The sequence below is a fragment of the Xenopus tropicalis genome, chromosome 2 (genome assembly GCF_000004195.4).
Source record: "Xenopus tropicalis strain Nigerian chromosome 2, UCB_Xtro_10.0, whole genome shotgun sequence".
Classification (NCBI taxonomy): domain Eukaryota; kingdom Metazoa; phylum Chordata; class Amphibia; order Anura; family Pipidae; genus Xenopus; species Xenopus tropicalis.
This window is the reverse complement of record NC_030678.2, coordinates 158,696,642-158,713,728: the sequence shown is the minus strand read 5'-3', so window position 1 is coordinate 158,713,728 and position 17,087 is coordinate 158,696,642. Positions and strand designations below refer to the sequence as shown.

Sequence of the window (17,087 nt, the reverse complement as noted above, 5' to 3'; positions counted from 1 at the left end):
TTAGTACCCCTCTTCTTTAAGAATTTACTGGTCCTAGTAGTTTTCTTTAGAGGCTAGGAGGCACCAGTCTTTGTCACAAGGGTCGTTTACTTCAGTCTCACATTTGCATTGCATTACTTATACCAGATCAGGGGGACATATTTGCTTCTTTGTTACTCGGATCCTCAAAACAACAAATAATTACTTTTAAATTTGAAATATATGCATGATTATGTGCAGTTGTTATAAAACTGGCCATACATGCCCACGATTGGCTAATTTTGATTATAGTGCCTGAACAGAATAATCTAAAGGTAACCATACGTACATGAATCAAACAGTATGTGTCTGTCTGGCCCGTGCGCCAGTCAGTTGAATGGCCACCTTAAGTCTAAAATCTATCTGCAGAAATATTTATATTAACACATTAAGATTCCATGAGGGTTGCTACAGCGTTCCTTGTTTGGAATAAGTGTGTGCATACTTCATTGCAATTGAACTTATAAACACAATTTGCAGAGTTTCTTTTCTGAAGTGGAGTGATTTGTTTGGACTGATAAATACCAAATAGATATTTAGAGGCTGTGTGTTTCATAACTTCAGTGTGTGTATATGTATATCTATAAGCTTCATCTCATGGAATATGTCTAAATATAATCAAAATACAGTTTGTGTAAGTTAGTCTTTGTTACGATCCTCTGAGCAATGTCTATACATACATACATTCATTGCATTTTTTTTAAATTTTTTAAGAGACTGAAAGAACAGAATAGACCCTTGTTTAAGATGAGTGCAATGAATAGGACTGGTGCTAAATAGAGAGATTTATGTTCCTCTTTGGTTCTGTAGATGTAGATAATTCAATTACCTGTATACAACACCCCCTAAACCCTTTGCTGTTTTATTAGCAGCCCATTATGCAAGGGGGCTTATATGTGCACTGGTAATTTAATTATCTGCCGTGCAAGAAGCAGACCTGGAGTAGCTTCAGCTTCTCTGTTTTGGCTCAAGCAATAACAAAAACCATAGATTGTTATGATTTAAATAGTCAAAAAGTATGTTTTTCATTAGCCCTGTTCATTGCATTCCTTCAAGGGGTTTCTGCCTCTTTAAATAGACAATCTAGATAGAGGGAGCTCAGACCAATGATGCTGTAGTTTGTGTTGTCTTTGTACATCTGTGGAGTACAGCTTTGTAAAGAAGTGATAGCTGTTTTACTGATTCTAGTTGCCACTTCGAGTGAAAACTAAGATTACAACTAATAATGGAGTAAAATATTCTGACTACTGGCTACTCCATAGAGAGACACACAATCAACAAGGCCCTTCTATGAAAGGCTGCAGAATTATTAACTGTAATGAGCTGAGCATTTATCTCCTGTATCAGTCAGTGTTTATATGTGATTTGTTTGACGTGTACATGCTTCTGTCACTGGTGATGTATTGGTGGTTTATTAATACTTAAAAAGTAATAATTATAACTCATGTATTGGCAGCCACTAGAGCTTACTGTAGATTGGTGATTTCTGTATTTTTAAATTTGCCTTTTTGTGGTCCAGCATTTGGCCAGTGGTCGCCTTAGATCAAGTAGATCTGCTAGTTTGGCAAGATTGCTAAGCATTTGGGCCTTTGTCTGATTTGGGCCCCCGTATGCAGGGCCAAATCTCACTGCTTCAGTTATATTATTATGTGCTCCTGTGCAGGATCATTGGTTGACGAGCGCAGTGTGTGGTTCTCTACCGTTGGTGATATCTGGGCGATATTATATATGTCCCTAGTAAGGCCTCACCTTGAGTATGGGGGGCAGTTTTGGGCTCCAGTCCTTAAGAAGGATAATAATGAGCTGGAGAGAGTGCAGTGATCCTCAAGCCAGGCTTTCCGTGGCATCTGGGAGAGTAAATAAGGATGCTCCCTAAATCTCATCTGAAATGCACTCTCCCTCCAGTAATCTTAGTGCAACACTTAGGGGGCTAACTGATAGCTGTATGTTCTTGCTATTCTTGCTTTTGTGTTAGTGAACAGTTCATTGATTGACACATAGTAGACATGTGACTACTAAAAAGGTTTTAGCCTTGAATTATAACAATTTGAATGAAGCAACCGCTGCAGCTTATGATGGAATGGCAATGGCTTGGGTACTTTAATTGTACTTGTGTTTTCCAAAACATATAACTGCTGTATTCTAAAGCATAGTGCACCCCTACTAAAATTTAGAATGTTGTTAAATTATTCTTTGACTTGTACTTTTATATAGTGCCTGGAATCCTCTGTGACTTCTAATGTTTACATAAAGTACAGTTGCACACTCATAAACCTTTATGTAACTTTATTTGTAAACTTATTTGTAAACTGTTGTTTGCCACTGTATATATTTTAGTGGCAATTTCCCTTTTAAACCTGTAAAAAATAAAGGAGGTAAAATAGTCATTTTTACATCAGCAACTGTGGGGGAAAAAAACACTACATTTTTACCCACTTTTTAGTCCAACTGTGGGGTGAGGGGAGGTGGCTATTCCCTAATTTAATGCTTGCTCCGTTAATCTTGCCCCTTTGAGGACAGCCTTGCAGTTAAGGTGTTTATAAGCTCAAAAGCTGAAGGGTTTCTTTGGAAGAGGTCATGCCAAATAAAGAGAAAAGCAGGTATGGTCTTTCTCCCCCCCCAAAGAAAATACTCCTCTTCCTGGGGCTAATATTGTGTCTCTTTTTTACCAAATGCAGTGTGTAAGATTAGGTTTTATTTTGAAAGCTTATATAATGGAGTGCTGGGGTAATATGTATAGTATCTCTCTTTTTTAAAACAGATTTTCTCCACATCAGGTTCCTGTATACTTTTCATAGCTTTAAATAGTTTCTAGCATAACTATTAATACATACAATACTGGTCAATTTATACAAATAATGAAATCAGTGTGGGGATGGGATCTTATACTTAAGACTTGACCCTTCTGTGTTACACATAACATAAAATGTAATTGAATTTTCAGATATGCTAGTTGGGTTATTCTATGATCTGCATACTTTTATGTGCTCAGAAGATTCCTCTTTAGAGAGTGTATCATATGTAAAGGACAACAGGGATACTATTTTATAATGCTGTTCTTAGTGAAGAATAATCTTAAAATTTGATAAAAATATTTGAAAAGGAATACTGGTGAAACTGAGACTATGGAACCTGTTTGCTTAATTCTTAAAACTATACAAAATACATTTGACATCTTTAAGCGCTGTGTCTGTGGGAGTTTTTGTATGTTTCTAGACTCAACGTCTTGTTCTATATTTATTCATCTATAGAGGTGTGACCCTTAGTTATGCACCTTTCATTTTGAATAACATTTTCTTTTTTATTTATAGGACGCCTAGACCAGTTATTGTAGAACCAATGGAACAATTTGATGATGAAGATGGATTACCTGAGAAATTTATGCAGAAGACTCAACAATATCTTAAGTATGTTATGGGTAGTTAGAATTATTTTCTGAACAAAATATTGTGTGATGATTTCAGGGATTAAATTAAGTAATATCTCCACTATTTATATTTAATATTTCAGTTTTAATTGTTTATATGGTTACATTTTAATTCTTTATATAATGATGCTTAAATTGCATGCCAAACAGATTAGCTCCTAATTTCATTCAAATACAGTTATCCAGAATGCTTGGAACCAAGGGTATTCCAGATAAGGGGGTTTTCTGTAATTTGCATCTTCATATAAAAAAATTCCTAATAGGATTGTTCTGCCCCCAATAAGGGGTAATTATATCTTAGTTGGGATCAAGTACAGGTACTGTTTTATTATTACAGAGAAAAGGGAATCATTTAACCATGAAATAAACCCAATAGGGCTGTTCTGCCCCCAATAAGGGGTAATTATATCTTAGTTGGGATCAAGTACAGGTACTGTTTTATTATTACAGAGAAAAGGGAATCATTTAACCATGAAATAAACCCAATAGGGCTGTTCTGCCCCCAATAAGGGGTAATTATATCTTAGTTGGGATCAAGTACAGGTACTGTTTTATTATTACAGCAAAAAGGGAATCATTTAACCATTAAATAAACCCAATAGGGCTGTTCTGCCCCCAATAAGGATTAATTTTATCTTAGTCGGGATCAAGTACAAGGTACTGCTTTATTATTACAGAGAAAAAGGAAATCTGTTTTAAAACTGTAAATTATTTGATTAAAATGGACTCTATGGGAGAACGGCTTTCTGTAATTCGGAACTTTCTGGGTTTCTGGATAATGCATAGACTAGACTTTTTTTTTGCATATATTTTAATTTTTCATTTTCTGTAATGATTAGGCTTCCTATACTGATAATTTGAAAAATGAATTTGAAAATATGAAGTGCTACCTGGTTGTGAAAGGTCGCTGACTACAGCAAAAAAAATTAAAAGTAAGACTTCAATAAAGTAACAAGAATGACTGCAACTGGATAGCAGTATACTTTTTATATGTGACAGCTCCAGAACAGAAAATGTAAATAAGCCAAAAACTAACAACTGGGAATGTGTTTAGAATTGTAGTCCTGACACCATAGAAGATAATTTAAAAGTAAACTTTGTAATGTGCCCATCCCAGTCAGCATCTGCAAGCGGCTTGGTCAGATTTGATTAAACCAGGTAGAAAATTACATTGGTTCCAGACCCACATAGGTTGCAAATGCAGCTTGTGAATGTGCACCTTTTAAGCATCATCTTGAATAATTTGTTTTAGGGAAAGGGAGGAGCCACCACGCTTTGCTCAACCAGGCACGTTTGAGTTTGAATATTCCTCTAGGTGGAAAGCTCTGGACGAGATGGAGAAGCAGCAGAGAGATCAAGTTGATCGAAATATCAGAGAAGCTAAAGAGAAATTAGAGGCTGAAATGGAGGCTGCGAGACATGAACATCAGCTGATGTTAATGCGGCAAGGTAAGGGCTGTTGTGAAATTGCAGTTACACTGCTAAAGGCATGTTGTTCATAAGATAACTTTATTTTCTTTTGATTCTTGCTGAAGTTCAATGTACTAATATGTACAGGACTGAGGAGCTCCCTGTACCATAATGCTTGCAATCTGCAGTTAACGCTTGTTAGATAATTAGTCTACCAGTACAATGCCTGGGGGCTATCTGTGTGCTGTAATCTAATTATAATCAAGAACATATTGAGACACAAAAAAATGGAGGTAATGAGGTGCAAAGAAGTGAAGAAATCTGAAGTTTAGCTGCTTTTTGCTGTTTTTCAGCACTTCCCATCACTTCCTTGTTTTTTTTTTTTTAACAAACCAATACTTAGTTGGCCTTGAGTAACAAGCTAGTCTTGCTGCATTTGGATTGTGATTTTGTGTGTTAGACAAAGATCAATATACCTGTGTTCAACATGACGTGTGTGTGTATATATAGTGAATAATATACTGCCTATTGCAAAATATGGGGATGTCCTAAATCCTAAGGTTGAGTACATTTGAACAGGTCATGGAACTTCTAATATGCCTATATTATATGACAGGGGTACATTACTATAGTCTTTGTAGTGCTAAAGTTTTGGTACTCTTGCTACAGGATCATTGGCTCTGCCTTTGAGCATGGGCGTTGGTTACAGGCTTTGTTTTGAGCTTGTGGCTTCCTTAGGTCATACTGAGCTGGGGGCCACTGATCTTTTCATAGGGTGAAGTACATACTTAAACAATACTCCAACCTATGGAATGATTGTACTGCCACCAGCCCAGAGGCTAAGGGCCACTTTTGTAAGAAAATAATTACACAGTGCTGGATGACGAGTAATACTTATATTTATATCACACTGATGTGGTCTGCACAATTTGTATTTAATATACAGTAGAACCCCTGTTTTAAGTTTTTCAGGGGACCAGAAAAAAATGGTGCAAAATCAGGGAAGTTTATTATGTGTTAAATATTAGTGGGGCCACAAAACCATGGTGTAAAATGCAGGAAAACTTACAATCAGGGGATGTAAAATTGCTGTTTCACTGTATTTTTGTTCCCATTTTTGTTAGTATACCCTCTTCATACGTTTTAGTAACAAAGTATGTTACTTCTTTAAGTTCTTGTATTTGATCCTTTTCTGTTTTTTTATTTTCAACCTCTCTTCAGCATTGCAGCTAGGAATGCACCGAATCCAGAATTCAGTTCAGGATTCGGCCTTTTTCGTTAGGATTCGGATTTGGCCAAATCAATTTTTTATGCTTTAACTTCTTCCAGATTTAATGAGACGTCAAGAAGAGTTACGAAGATTGGAGGAGTTGAGGAATCAGGAACTACAAAAGCGCAAGCAGTTTCAGATGAGGTAATTTTTTTTTTTTTTTTTTTTAATCTGTATGGACAAGTAAAACAGGATATTTGAACTTTCAGCCTCTGAAAATTTTATTTATTTCTTGCATTAAATTGTTTTAAATTTGTACACAAGATATAATAATGGTACTGTATTTTTTTATGCAGCAGTGACTTGGATTTTACATGTTAATGTATCTGTATATTAATTTCAAAAAGTGATCATAACTTTTTTAGGAGTAAAGGCATTTTATTCAAAACTACTGTAACTTTAACCCCCTTCCATGCACAGGATGTAGAATGTATAGTGATAATATGCCAGAGCCATAAGTTCTGTTGTTTTTCGTTCTTTTATAGAAAGGCATGAGCTGCTTTGCAACTCGCTGTAATGATTATGACATACCCTGTAACACTGAAAAGGTTAAACAGACACGTTGTTTAGAGCCTGAGCAGTTGCCCCATAGACTTGAATGTAAATCGATTGACAAGCCCTCTTATTAAGCAATGGTAGCCTGGAAAGCTGTGTGTCCAGACTGCTGTGGTCTGACAAGTCTTTTGTATTGGGCTTTTGTTATACACGGTTATGTAACCCGTTTAACATATGCAAGGTTTTGCAAATAGATCATGAAGCTATATTATTAACACATATTTATAAAGCACCAACATATTCTGCACCGCTGTGCAAAAATGGGTCTATACATTGAATATGCAGTTTACATCCAAAAAACAACAAACAGAGATAGAAAGGGCCCTGCCCAAAATGAATTGCTGGTGAATTGCACTCAATTCCTTATAAATAATTTAGACTTTAACTGGGCAATATAGTTGAATTCTAAAATAAATGCATTTTCAGGCATGAAGAAGAGCAGAGACGTCGTGAGGAAGAGCTTATGAGGCAACGTGACCAGGATGATCTGAGGCGGCAAGAGGGATTTAAGACTAACTACATGGACACTGTAAGTGGATAAACATAGTTTCAATACAGTCATATCAGTTTAGTCATGAAGCTGTTATGGCTGTGCATACACCCTCTACAAAAATATATTGCACATTACCCAGGATGACTCTGTTTTTCAAAAAGTCTGTTTTGAAACACTTTCTTTCCTAAGCATCCTTACATTTTACTTGATTTGTGCTACTCCTTCCATAAGTCTGACACTCACCAACTGATTCTTGGTTTAATGTGCAGTGCTTCACAGTTCTTGTTTATTGCATATCATGCATTGACTGATAACCATGGAATTTCAATTTGTTTTTGTTCTAGTCCTCATGAGTGACTGGCTTACCACTGTTCTCTTTCTGTCAGTCACAAGTATTCTGGGAATTGTAGTTCTTCAGTAGCACACACACTTGTAGCATATACTGTTTACAATATACAGTATATATTACACTTCTGAATATTGTACGTATAGCTATTGTGAACAATATTATGAAGTCTCTATTTTGGCAATTGAAGTAAAAAAGAGTAGCAAGGTTAACTGGTCATACCTGCTCCTAAAATTGTAGCAATCTTTAGATACTGTGATTTTAAGTCTCACTGGTATCATCTGGTAAAATAATGAACTGTATAACATACATAAAACATATTGTTTGTGCCAGTAAGATAAGACAGTTACTATGAGTTTAATATGTTTCAGAAACATGATCCTTATTTTATAAGTTTGTCCTTTATTGCAAATTCTTTAAAGGGCCACTATACCCTTAAAGTTTCCTGCAGAATGGTGCTTACTAACAGGAAATACTTGTGTTAATATAGATTTATATTTTCCCACTGTGCCCCTCTCTGGCTTATAATGGGATCTTAATGCAAAGAACAATAAAAGGGTTGTAAGCAAAATGCCATAGAATCACCCAACGTGCTACTAAAATGCAAACTGAGTGATAAACCTTTTATAGAAGGGCAAAAAAGTAAAAAAAAAAAAAAAAATACTCTTTCAGTTCATTGTAGGTCCATTAAAAATGTAAGAGGTAAAAGATGAAGATATAGTGGCCTATAAAATATACATCCAAGACCTACATATTCATATTATAATGTATTACAAATAACACCGGAATTGTTGTTGTATCCCTATTTTAACAGCACTGGAATAGTCATCAAATAGAACATAAACACATTTAAGTTTTAAATCTTACCCCTGGCCACAATGGCTTTTGATTATAACCTATTTCTATTTTTTTCCAGCTGTAGCTATTCTATCCATGTAGTAAATAGTTTGATACTATTTTATTTTGGTATTAAACCGTTGTACTGCAGGCTTTAAATGTAAAACGAGTATTGAACTTCTAATATTTTTATACCATTATATGCTTTAGGGCATGCTAATTTCTGTGAGGAAAATAACGAATTTATATTCATCTTAAAAAAAAATCTTCCTGCTCTGCCTGTGGATTGTGTGACCTTTATTTTAAATATTTTTTTATATTAAAACCTGCTAAAGATTTTACTTATCCTTTACCATTTGATTATATTAAGGGATGCATACCACAATATATCTGTTCTTTATGATTGTAATCTAGCGGAAAAGGTCTTTCTGAAGCTTTGATGTAAATTTCTTTCTATAATAAGCTCCTCTTTTGTCAGCAATCCAATGTCACTTTAATGCACAGTCTGGAATATCCAAAGCACCTTGCAATAAAGGGAGTCAGGTCTGTTTTCAAGCACATAGAAAGGCACACAAGGATGCAATTTATTATTTAAACCTTATCTTTTCTTTACCATGTTCTAAATGAATTTCTGTGATGTGGGGTAAGGTTATAGTTATAGGCCATGACTATATGCTTTAGAAGTCATATCTCCATTATAGTATTACTTTGCTGATACTAGTTCACAGCATCATATGAATGCTGATTGAAGCATGTAAATATACTTAGGTTATAGGCCAATACTTTTCCTTACCAAAATCGACATTCAACCATTACATATTTTTATGGGTAGTTCCCTAACTGCGACATGTTATATGGTATTACGTAAAGAATAATCTGTGGCCTCTTTATTTTTTGTATGTTTACAGGAAATAGATTGCATGTATTATATCATAAACTGTTTTCTTTTCAGGTGTTGTAAAAAAGTGGAAAATATGGATAAATTGATTTTGTGCCAAGATATTGCTTGTCGCCAAACCTTTTGGTAATTTGTATTTACTTGCACTATATCTCTTTAATTTTCTTAAATCTACCAAAGCTTATACAAAGTAGGCTTTTACCACGTTCTCTGATAAGTTGCGCTCTCCAATTGTATTGACATATTGTTATATGATGTGCAATTAAGTCGGCATAAATATCAAACTTTCTGAACATAGTTTTTTTTTTTTAATACATCGTGAGTGTACTGCATCTTGAATATTCATTTAATTCTGCTTTCATTTTACTCAGAAGCAAAAATAATGGCGTTACTATGACCAAAACTAACCAAAAGAACAAACCCTTAATATAAAGTGTACTGTTGTACGAAGATATAGATAAGTTGTATTAAATATGGAAAATGAATGACATCTTGAACTGGTCTACATTCCATATCTTTTCTGTAGTTTGTTGTACTAACTGCTGTCAAAATTTAAAAACATTGTAATGATTAATCTCCATTCCATCGTCTGCCTTAATGACAAGTCATCATGGAAAATATCGTCATGTATTTTAATTTCTCAGTATCATAATTTTTGTAGAGTCTGTGTCTTATGAATATTAAAAAAAACCTGTTCTATATAGAAAATGTTACCAATGCATGGGCTATATCAGTGCTACCCATGATTCATGGCATCGCATCCAGATATTTATAAAACAATAATGTTATTCAAAGTGGTTTGTGGAGGCATGCTGGGGGAATATAAAACATTTTTAAGACTATTCTATAATTATATTTATATAGCATATGAATTTTAGGCACTTGTTCAATGTTCTAAGTATGTGGTGAAAGTGCCAAACACAAAATATAAATTCCTGGAATCATGGAAGTACACTGATCACTTCCCAAATCAGTTTAAACTTCAAGTGTAATGTATGGGTTGATACCAGACACTAGAAAAGTAGAGCACAACGTTTTAGGTATGTAGGTTAATGCATCTTAGTATTATTTGTAAGTGCCAACATACTTGGCACCTCTGTAAACATGAAATGTACATAGAAAAATAACCAGGAGACCCCAAACTTTTTGACTTGTGAGCAATATTTAAAAGTAAAAAGAGTTGGGGAGTAACAAGCATTCAAATAAGGCTGTTTAGTAGCCCCTATATTCACTGGCAGCCTATAGGAGGCGCTGTTTGGCAGCACATCTGGTTCTTATGCAACCAAAACTCGCCTTCAGGCCAGGAATTTAAAAATAAGCACCTTCTTTAATGGCACTGGGAGCAAAATCCAAGGGGTTGGTTAACAACATGTTGCTCATGAGCCACTGATTGGGGATCACTGCATAACCGATAACCTGAGGGTCCTGCCCAAAAGAGCTTGCAAACTTGAAAGGGCATGGTAAACTCAAAAACACAAACTTGTGCTCTGCTTCTTTGTGTCTGGTATCACTCAATCTTCTATGAACACTTTGCAACATAGGAGTCAACGTATTCATTACACTTGCAGTCAACACAACAAACCACATCCAACAGGCCCACTAATAAAGGAGAAGGAAAGCTTGGTCTGACTTCCCTGCCTGCACCTCTGGGCTCAGATTACAGCAGAGGGGGGAGGCGGGTGGAGTAGAAGAGAGGGGGAAAGGAGCAAACTGAGCAGGCTTGTACCATGCCCTGAAGGATTTTGCTGAGAGCAAGAAGTCCGACACAGAAGATTATGTATACAGAATAGAAGGAAAGAGATGTAGTGTTTCTTTTTACTCAGAAGAAGTTCTGTAAAGGTTGGCCATACACACACCAATATTATTGTACCAAACAAAGACGATATCATGATATTAAAGTACGTTTCATATGATAATCGATATATGTATAGTGGGAGACATGGCGACCAATATTGGTAAAAGCCATGGATATCTGTTGCCTCATTGACCACCTTTGAAGGTGTCCGAACATCGTAACATTAATGCTGAATCGTTAGATGGGTTAAGGAATTTCTGTTTGTGCCTTAATATCTGACAATTCCGTTCTTAACATTAGTAGAGGGACTTGTGAACTTTTCTAGGACCAATTTTACCTTTCCTTACCCTTTAAAAGGGGCAGTTTTTATATTAATGTTCAACATGAGTTCAGTTATTAAAAAATGCATTAATAGTAGTGCAAGCTAAAACTCTCTCTTTATTTTGCATAATGCTTTACCATACCTGAATAAACATCCCTAGAAGCTTTCTCAGTTTGTTAAAGATAGCAGTAGCCATATAAGCTTGGTCTGACTTCACTTCCAGGCAGCTACATTAAGCAGGGAACAGATTTCAGCTTAGATTACAGCAGAAAGGGGAGGGGGAGAGAGGAGCAAACTGAGCAGGCTCATGCCTGAGAGAAAAAGGTCTTGACACAGAAGATCATGTATACAAAATAGAAGGAAAGACATTTGGTGTTTCTTTTCACTGAGGATTCAGAGCATCAGTTTTGTAAGTGCTTATTACTGTATTTAAATAGATCTTTCTGATAAAGTTTACTTAGTTTTTACCTTTCCTAAACAGTGTTATTGCATATAGAGACAGCTCTTAGTGGAGGGTTGGACTTATGATATTAAGCTCATTAGCTTTCTTTAAACCATCTGCACTTATTGCAAGAGGAGCAAGGGGAATTAGTAAGACAGAACAAGGGTAATTTCAAATAAATACAGATTTTTTTTAATCTAAAGAATAGAATACATTTTCAGTCCAATAGAACATTAGTAATAAATATTAACATTTAAATTTTGTATATTTCATTGTATCATTATCAAGATGTTTTCCTTTCCATTACATAGGTTAAGAAACGTAACAACCTTTTTATCCTGCAGACTCAACTTTTTGCTTCCTGATGCAAAAGATGTGTAAGTCGTGTATTTCAGTTTCTTTACTGCATCAAGGTGGCCATACAGAGGCTGATAAGAGATACCGAATTGCCAGCTTACTGGCTAGTGTACAAGGGGCCTCCTGACTTTCCTGGCCTAATGACATCTGGCCAGAAATCATCAAGGTAGAAAGTCCCTCTCCATATTAGGATATTTCTTAGTTGACGTGCCATGTTGGTGGCCAAAGAAAGCAAAGATCCACTGCTTAGGTGCCTTTACCATGCAAGTTCGTCTGCCCCATCCGTAGGAAAGAGCTTCCTTGTGCTTATCACTTCTGTTCAAGTTTCCTTTTGCTTTTCTTCCCCCTATCTTTGTTTGTCCACGTAATTCTAGTCAGTTTGCACTGCTGGAAATTTTTACATTTTAAAGGAGAAAAAGAAAACCCCAGCATCTAGGAATGCACCAAATCTATTACTTTTGGGTACGTCCGAACCCCTGAATCTTTCACAAGAGATTCGGACAAATACCGAATACAAATCCTAATTTACACATGGAAATTAGGCTACGGAAGGGTTAACTAGCATGCGCTCTTAACAATTTTTTTACTTTTGTGTTCTTGTAACCAAATTCTGAATTCAGGATTCTGATTTGGTTCGACCAGACACTTGGATTTGGCCGAATCCTGCTGAAAAAGGCAATATACCGAATCATGGATTTGGTGCATCCCTACTTTGCAACTGCCCATACGCTCATTTCTAAACAGGCTGCTATCTGCATAAAAAGATCCTGCCAGAGGTGATCCTATAACACCCCTAGTAACTAGGGGACAACTCTCTACACATAAATCTCAAAAATGCTTAGTACATAAATAGTTGGTAGATACAGGTGAATGACCTCGTGGACCAAAAGTGCACATACTTTATAATTAATGTAATCAAAAAAGGTCAATTAATGCAAAACAGCAGTGTTTAGTAGAGTCTGCTTACTGGCTTCCAAGTCATATATATATAATATTTTTTTTTTTTTTTTTTTCCCCTCCCTTCTTTCTATTTACTGGTCCCTGGATAGGCCCATTTGATGTGTCTCCTTCCCCCATGCCACTTTGGTAAATACAGAGCAACGCAGCATGGTTGGCAGCCACCATGCTCAGCCATGTCACTTGCCCATGCTTCCTCATGGTGATCAGCTACTGAAAGAACGCGCACTTGTAGTAAGGATGGGCTTGCATTGTACATGGTACTGCTTAGCAATGTTTATCAAGGGACCTTAAACCACATGTGATGTTTGCCAAGATAACCACCAAACACCACTGTGTTGCATTTCTAATGGGGGATTGGGGCAGATATCGGTCTACAGATTAAGTAATTTGGAGGGGGCAGATGTGCCAGTGCTGTATTACAATGGTTTTTAAATCTCCCTTCTCCAGTCTAAGCAGAACATGCTGAGGTCTTGGAGCCTTTCTTGATATTCTTTAAGCCATGCATTATAGTAGTTGCATCAGATTCATTTTATTGTAGACCTTTAAAGCTCAACTTAAAATTGAATGTGAGGTCTCGCGTTAGTGATCTGTATATGCTTTTTTTTTTTTTTAATATACTTATTATACTTGATTATAATACTTTGATGGTATAATGTACTGCACTGATTTTTGCTTAAGTTGCTTTTTATAGTGGATTATGTGATAAATGTGCTTTTTCATGTTACTAATGTTTGTTTTTACTATCACCTTCTCTTTTAGCATACAAGTCTATTCTTGATAAAACGTGCAAGTTGTGCTGCTCTCCATATATATTGGTGATGCGTAAAAGGGAATGACACCCCAAAAAGCATTTTCTTTCAGCCAGTCTTCATATACAATTCTACTTAATTGCCAATCATGTATAGAGTGTCCGCTCTTTTGCCTCATCTTCGATTTAGCTCTGCTTTTCTTTACTCCTGCAAGCCATTCTGTCACTTTATATTGGGTCTTGTTGACTATTCGACATGCACCAACATACTTACATGTCGCAAAAGTGTTTCACTTAGGCATTTAACTAACTAGTTTAATGGTAGCTGTGGGGAAATACAGAAAAATCGCTGCAGAATTTGAAACCATATCTTGTTCGTTTTATTACATGGTCAGGAATGTCAATTTTACATTTAAACTTCTAGTCCAAAGTAAAGTTATGCCATATACATATGTTTTGATTTTTTCTGCAGTCTACTGTCTTGGTGAGTTTAATATCCAGTACTTTAAATAAACACTCTGGTCTTATATGCCTTTAAAGGGATACCCATGCATTAATTGTTTAACACCTTTTGGCAAAGTTTGAAACCTAGAGCTGGTGAAGATCCTGAGTACTGATTGGAGTAAGCAACGACTTTCAGATAATCAGTACATTTTATGTTTCATTGTTTGCATGTAGCATGCATTTTTTTCCATTGTGTTTTATAGGGAAAGGGTGGGTGATGGGAATCAGCGTAATAAATAATTTCTCCATAATGAAACACATTTGAAAACAAAAACTCATACTGGGCTGGGCTAAAACAACAACAAAATTTACTATATATTTAAAACCCTTTTTCTAACCTATAAATATGTCTCACTGACAGTTCTGTTTTACAGAGACACTACGCTATGTGTTTGACGAACCATTAAGAGAAGGGGTTTAGAAATTCATTAATTTCCTTTTGCAGTTAGCAGTTGTAAATGTATAAACACATGTAGCTTTCAATCAACAAATACTAGCAAATTAAATTAGAATACCTTTATGATAATTTCCTGCCTTTTAAGCCAGAAAACATTTTATTTGTAATGACATATTACTCGGGCCAAGGCTGTAGAAACAATTTACAAGATTTTACCTATGGTTGAACACCATTAAAGGAACAGTAACACTAAAAAATGTAAGAGCTTTAAAGTAATAAAAATATAATGCACTGTTGCCCTGCACTGGTACAACTGGTGTGTTTGCTACAGTAATACTACTATAATTTATATAATAAGCTGCTGTTCGGCCATGGGGGCAGCCATTCAAGCTGGAAAAAAGGAGAAAAGGCACAGGTTACATAGCAGATAAGTTCTGTAGAATACAATAGTGTTTTATCTGTTATCTGCTCTGTGCCTGTGCCTTTTCTCCTTTGAATGGCTGCCTCCATGGTTACATAGCAGCTTATTTATATAAATTATAGTAGACTTTCTGAAGTAAACACACAACTTTTACCAGTGCAGGGCAGCAGCACATTATATTTTAGTTACTTTTATACACTTTCATTTTTTGGTGTTACTGTTCCTTTAACTTGCTGCTGCAGGCAGAGAAACCTTGGTGGGGCTCTTTCATAAGTAGCAGTTTAAGGGCTCCATTAGGGATTATGTTGGTTTGCTTTCCACTTAAGATCAATTTTGCCATTATGACACCATAGGTAGAATGGAACAGAAAACTGGTATTTTGTAATGGGTAATATAATATTTTGATGTTAAATTAGTTGCTTTTTTACATAATTTAACTCTTATCCCTTACACAGTTGGAGGAGCTATCTGCCCTTGCTATGGCCTGCAAGCTGAATTGGGCTGCAGTCAGCTGGAGCAATACTGCCATGGAATTATCAATGTTGACATCAGCAGCATAAAATAGTTGAAAAAACACATCTGTGACATGTCAAAAAATATTAGACATGGAGCCTCTTACACATTGTAAGATATAATAATAACCTGTGTAATTTAGCAGGAAATTACCTGTATGAAGATGTCCACACCGAAGCTGTATGTATGTTTATAAAGATTTATGCTTACAGAATGATTCACAACAACAGATGCCAGTTCATAAATTCATGCAGTTTTTATTACTGCTGAAGCTGAATGGTGCACATACTTTTCCACTGATAAATTAACTTGCAACATCAAACCATTAAACCAGTGACTTCTGTTGTAAATAAGCAATCTATTCAACTCCAAGGCGGTACCTGTATTTGTTTTCTTTTAATATGTTTGTAATATAATGTTGCATCCAGACTACCAAGCAATTTTATAATGACTAGAGCATACCCACAATTTAATTCTACTCATATAAAATCTCATCATAGATGTATGTTATGTATGCATTATGGAAGTATCACATTTTTATTGAATCTGATTTTTTAAAAATAGGGAGACACTTCTTTCATGTGTGAATACTATAGGGATCTTATGTTCTCTCTTTACCTGATGTACATAAAAGCAAACCTTAAAACAATGCAGAGCCAAAAATACTCTGGAACCATATGGGCATGCCTCATGAATCCAGTTCATGCTTTTTTATTTAGGCATTGTTCCAGGTGGGTGAAAGTACTTTTGACACACTTTATAGTGGATAGAGCAACTCTCTCTAGCTGAGTTAAGGGTAAAATTGTGGTGGCTTAGGCAATGGAATTCTTATCTAGAAAAACCGAATATGTAAATTTCATTAAAAGTTGAACATTGTAAGCCTTGTGGTGATTTTAATCTGATTTCAGTAGGACTCACTCAAATTGTGCCAGATGGATGGGTTTAACAATAAACATAATATATCCTGTCATTCATTAACATGCCTTTGCATGTTGTCCTGACTACATGATCAAACTCACTCTTAGTCCAAAGTTGCTGTATGCAAGTCAGTGGAGTAAAGTACTGCAATCCAGCCATCTGATTGCTATCATTACTGCCAATGTTCTCCCTAGAAAAAAACATGGGTGGGAGAAATCAGGCGAGATGAGACATTAAAATAAATTGTGCCTCCACAATCTCTCGTGCTCTAAAATATTAGTTTTAACAAATGCTGATAGGACTGTGTGCCTCAGCACTAGCTTCTGTTTGAAATCTCCTTCTTCTGTGTGCAATGCAGGGGCAGAGTGTATCTGGGCGGTATGCCTGGTTTAAACAGCTTAAGAAGAAAGTTGATTCCAACTGTTTATTACCAGCATAATTCTGGGGTCTGTATTA

General features: G+C 35.7%; 1 protein-coding gene across 5 annotated transcripts in view; it reads left to right on the top strand.

The window, feature by feature from the left end:
* pspc1 (paraspeckle component 1) overlaps positions 1-17,087 on the top strand; it is a 57,625-nt gene that overhangs the window by 3,735 nt on the left and 36,803 nt on the right. For 4 of the 5 annotated variants that reach the window (XR_208351.4, XR_004221399.1, XR_004221398.1 and 1 more), the window contains exons 3-6: positions 3,330-3,425; positions 4,698-4,894; positions 6,185-6,269; positions 7,107-7,209. Coding sequence is in view for 2 of the 5 variants with exons in the window: in XM_002937958.5 (XP_002938004.2) it covers positions 3,330-3,425; positions 4,698-4,894; positions 6,185-6,269; positions 7,107-7,209 (481 nt within the window). In the remaining 3 variants the exon portion in view is untranslated. Of the gene's footprint in view, positions 1-3,329; positions 3,426-4,697; positions 4,895-6,184; positions 6,270-7,106; positions 7,210-9,308; positions 9,818-17,087 lie in introns of those variants that run through there. The other variant, XM_031897309.1, reaches the window with a different exon arrangement.